Below are 4,063 nucleotides of genomic sequence, written 5' to 3'. Positions count from 1 at the left end.
CGTGGGCCAAGATCCGTGCACATATCAGTCCCCTCCTCTTGAGAAGGATTTGTCCTCAAATCTAGATGGTGATGGAAGATACTAACAAGAGTTAGTAGTATGACAACTCAAATTGATAGTGCGTTTGGAGGTCAGCCACATTGGGAACAAATGAAAGGTCACGAGCCAAGTTAAATGCCGTTTGGTCAGCTTCATGAGGCTCTCAAACAAGGACATGCGCCAAGATAGGAAAGAGCTTGTGTAAGGCTCGTGAAACTTCCAGGTAGCAATCCAAAGCTCTCTAATCAACCTTCGGCCATGGATTGTCATATTGTCACCTGACATAAGTGGCAACAATGAAGTGAAACGCATTCCATATGAATCGCATGAATTTGCGCAAGTTGGAGTTGGTGAAGTAAGCTCGTAGTGACCAGCTTTTGGACATGTGAAGAAGCATGAACGTGCACCACTTTCAGCAGGAATAAGCACGAAATCGGGTTGCAAGTCTTTAACCATAGTTGGAAAATTGTGGACAGCATTACAACCTACGAAAACAAAATAACCTTCAACTTGAAACAATTCAGAAATCGAGTAAAGGACTAATGGGGCATTATTAGCTAGATGGTAAGAAAGTGTAGAACAAGATTTAAATAAGAAAACTCCCTTTGACACTTCGATATTCCTTCGACCAATTGATTCAACTTGAGATTCCAGTCCTAGTTCTTTACACTTCTCATCAATACCTACATAAGAGCAATAAGGGTTAGGGCTGGTAACATGCTCAAAATACAACAAAAATTATGAATGAACCACAAGTAGAGAATAAGCAGTAGAATCTAGAATTTTCCTTTTAAGATGAGCTCGAATGACTCCTCCAATGGCACGGACAGGTTTGAATGGACATTGTTCCATGAATTGATACCAAAGAGATTTAGTTCCTAGAAGACAAATTCTATGGAAACTCACAAAGTGTCCAAGTGACTTGGAAATGGAACATGCCATGACCAAATCTATTTGATTTTGTTTAATCTACACAAAAGAAGTGGTACTAAATAAAACACATGTTAACTTGTTACAAACAAGACGTCCACACTTTCAACTTTTGCGAACATGGCCAACTCCTCCTTTTTACTCGAAAATAAGGCTAAATTATTCTTGTCTTTTCCCACTCCATTCTTCTTGGACATTTGTTCATTCATTGCACTTGAGTTCGGATTTTCATTGTCTAGCTCATGTTCATGGCTCAACTGCAACTCATTCATATATGGCTCTTCAATCAATGAAGGACTAGGATGAATTTTTCCTTTATTACCACTGGTTGACACATGATTAAGTTGCTCCAAGTGGGACTCCAACACTTGGCTAAGTCTTTCCATCATAGAATCAACCAATGCTTTAGTCCGACTTCAGAATTTATCCTTTGATTTACGAAGCTTTGCCTCTATTCGAGACTTCTCAAACTCCTTGTCTTGATTGTCAAGACACTTCTTAGATGAATCTCGTTTGTTTGAGATGGACCTCAATTTAGATGCTTGGCACCAACTGTGACGGCCCCATCTCCCCCTAGGGCGTACCCCAGGGTTCGGCGGGCCGCCTGCCCAACTCTCGTCGGGACTCAGTCGTTCACTACAATCCTCAAATAAATTGCAAGATATAAATCTCAAATATACATCCAATTCTCCAATAATTACATGTCACAAGCGAAGCGGAAACGATTTCCAACTATACATCAAATGATTCCAAATCCAAACTATACAAGATATCAGCCATCCAGTCACGTGAATAAGTACTACAAGTCCTTCCTTCGCCACGAGCCCTGTGGAGGGGAATAAAATAGTTTTGGGGTGAGCTAGAAGTAGGGGTGAGCATCGAATTCGAATTCGGTAATTCGGTAGCTTGAAATCGGTAATTTTCGGTAAATGGTTCTGGAAATATTCGACCTAATTCGCATTCGAATTAGACACTACCGAATTCGAATTCAACCCGAATTCAATTCGGTAAACAAAAAAATACCGAATTACCGAATTCCAGAAAACTGCTTCTTCGGCCCATTTTTCATCAGCAAATAGCAATGCTATTGAACTGAGCCACAACTTACAAATTGTTCGAATGTAACTGATCACAAATCACTCCAGAAATTCGAAATCAAAACAACACACAATTCACATTGATCATTAAAATTCAGAAATCATAATTTAGGACCCTCTTGGAGAAGTGAATGGTAATAGCTAATTTGAGCATCAAGAACCTGATTCCACCACCGGGGAAGATCATAAATGAAGCAAGACCCGCAACGGCTGCTGGGCTGTAGAGTAGAAGCATCCCAGTTCTGCTGGGTAGTTTGATTCCCCCTCCAGATTTCTGTGAATTGACGTTCCAGAATTTGGAGTACTTGAGGTGATTTCCCAAGGTTTCTGAGATACCCAAGTAAGCCAAAAACAAGAGAGTTATCCCAGATAGGGCTGTTGTGTAAATCGAAGGAGATTCTTCCTGGTACACAAGATCCTGCAACAGTTTCGCCATCTCTGCTTCTCCTTTGATCGATTTCTTTGAGCAAAATATTCAGTATTTATGCTTTAATCAACTAATATACGGATAATAGTGGAGTCTGCTCTAGTCCTATAAATTGACGAAGATGAACTGCCCAGGTGTGAATGGTTTTAGGTTGTCATAACGACGAGGCTTACGTGTGGTAATATAAAAGCTTGAGGTATAATATTATTCGGAATTTCGAATTTGAAAACGGTAATATTTTACCGTTTTACCGAATTCAATTCGAATTCGGTAAATCCGAATTCAAAAACCCCAAAACCAAATTCGACCCTAATTCGATTCTTACTAATTCGATACCACCGATTTACCGACCGAATTACCGAATTCGAATTACCAAATTGAAATCGATTTCGATCGGTAATTCGGTAATTACCGTAATTGCTCACCCCTAGCTAGAAGCTCAGCGAGTAACCAGTAAAATCAGAAATCAAATATATTTCACAATAATACATTTCGATCATTTCGATGATGTCATGATTCAGAGATCAAATGTACGTTTATTGCTCTCATGAGCCGGTGAAATCATTGCACTTGAACACCCAACGCTCAAATAGATCATTTAACATTAACATTGAGAGGGAGCCCCTTTTTGAGCTCCAGATAAACATGAACATGAACCATAACCAAGGTGGAGACGTTGGTGTCCAGCACTAGACTTTCCCAGAACTCATTGAAGCCAAATCATGTCATGAATCCACATGCAAGCACGCATGATATGCAATCGAATAAATAATGCAAGAAGCATTTCACAAGTACTTTGGAAATAGTTTAGGGTCACTCACCTCCATGGCTCAGAAACCATCCATCATATAACATTGCCTTGCTCAAATCCAAGTCTTAGATTACAAACTCAAAGCAATCAAGTCCTTTCAAAGTTTGTACAGCACTTCCCCTGAATTTGCTAACTTTTCCAGCCATCATGGCTTCATTATTTCCTCAGCCAGTCCCAAAGGTACACACACAACAACAAGTTCATCCAATAGCCATTCAGTAAGCTCCAAGTAGTACTAGTACAAGTCAAACTAGGGAAAAGTTTGGAAATGAAAGTTAAGCTCAAAACCAGAAAAACAGTTTTGACGTCATTTTCCGGTAATGGTACCAAAGGCACTACGATTATCGGATGAAGGTACAAGACCCACCTTTTTGAAGCTAAGAGATAGGGCTACAATATTGAAGAAGGTCACTCAACCCAGTTTCGAGTGTAACCAGGTCCAAAATGCAAGATACTACACTAGAATCACAAAAACAGATTCACAGAACGCATTCTAGCGGAAACATCATAACTCAGGCTCTCCAAGTCCAAATCCAGAAATTCCAAAACCAGCTGAAAGCTAAGAAACAGGGCTAAATTTCATCAGAAGGCCTCAACATCCAATTCGGAAGTAATTCCAGCCAAAACAACCAATTACAGTCGCAAATCCCAATTTCGGGTAAACCAGAACAGCAATAGTAATCTCGACTTTTCTCACTCTACGCTACTCCGATTGACCTGAAATTTTGTAGGCACCTCTAAAATGTCATTTCCTACAAC

General features: G+C 39.9%; 1 protein-coding gene across 1 annotated transcript; it reads right to left on the bottom strand.

The window, feature by feature from the left end:
• Positions 1-2,160: 2,160 nt before the first annotated feature.
• On the bottom strand, positions 2,161-2,502 carry LOC113736083 (uncharacterized). Its single transcript, XM_027263023.2, has one exon. The coding sequence runs from the start codon at positions 2,500-2,502 to the stop codon at positions 2,161-2,163; it is 342 nt and encodes a 113-aa protein (XP_027118824.2).
• Between the last annotated feature and the right edge of the window lie 1,561 nt (positions 2,503-4,063).

The sequence above is a fragment of the Coffea arabica genome, chromosome 3c, assembly GCF_036785885.1.
Source record: "Coffea arabica cultivar ET-39 chromosome 3c, Coffea Arabica ET-39 HiFi, whole genome shotgun sequence".
NCBI lineage: Eukaryota > Viridiplantae > Streptophyta > Magnoliopsida > Gentianales > Rubiaceae > Coffea > Coffea arabica.
The sequence above is the reverse complement of the archived record's forward strand: the minus strand, read 5'-3'. Positions and strand labels throughout refer to the sequence as shown.

Bases quoted from the DNA above. Each gene is read 5' to 3' on its own strand.
- LOC113736083 (XM_027263023.2), bottom strand. From the start codon at position 2,502: ATGGCGAAACTGTTGCAGGATCTTGTGTACCAGGAAGAATCTCCTTCG.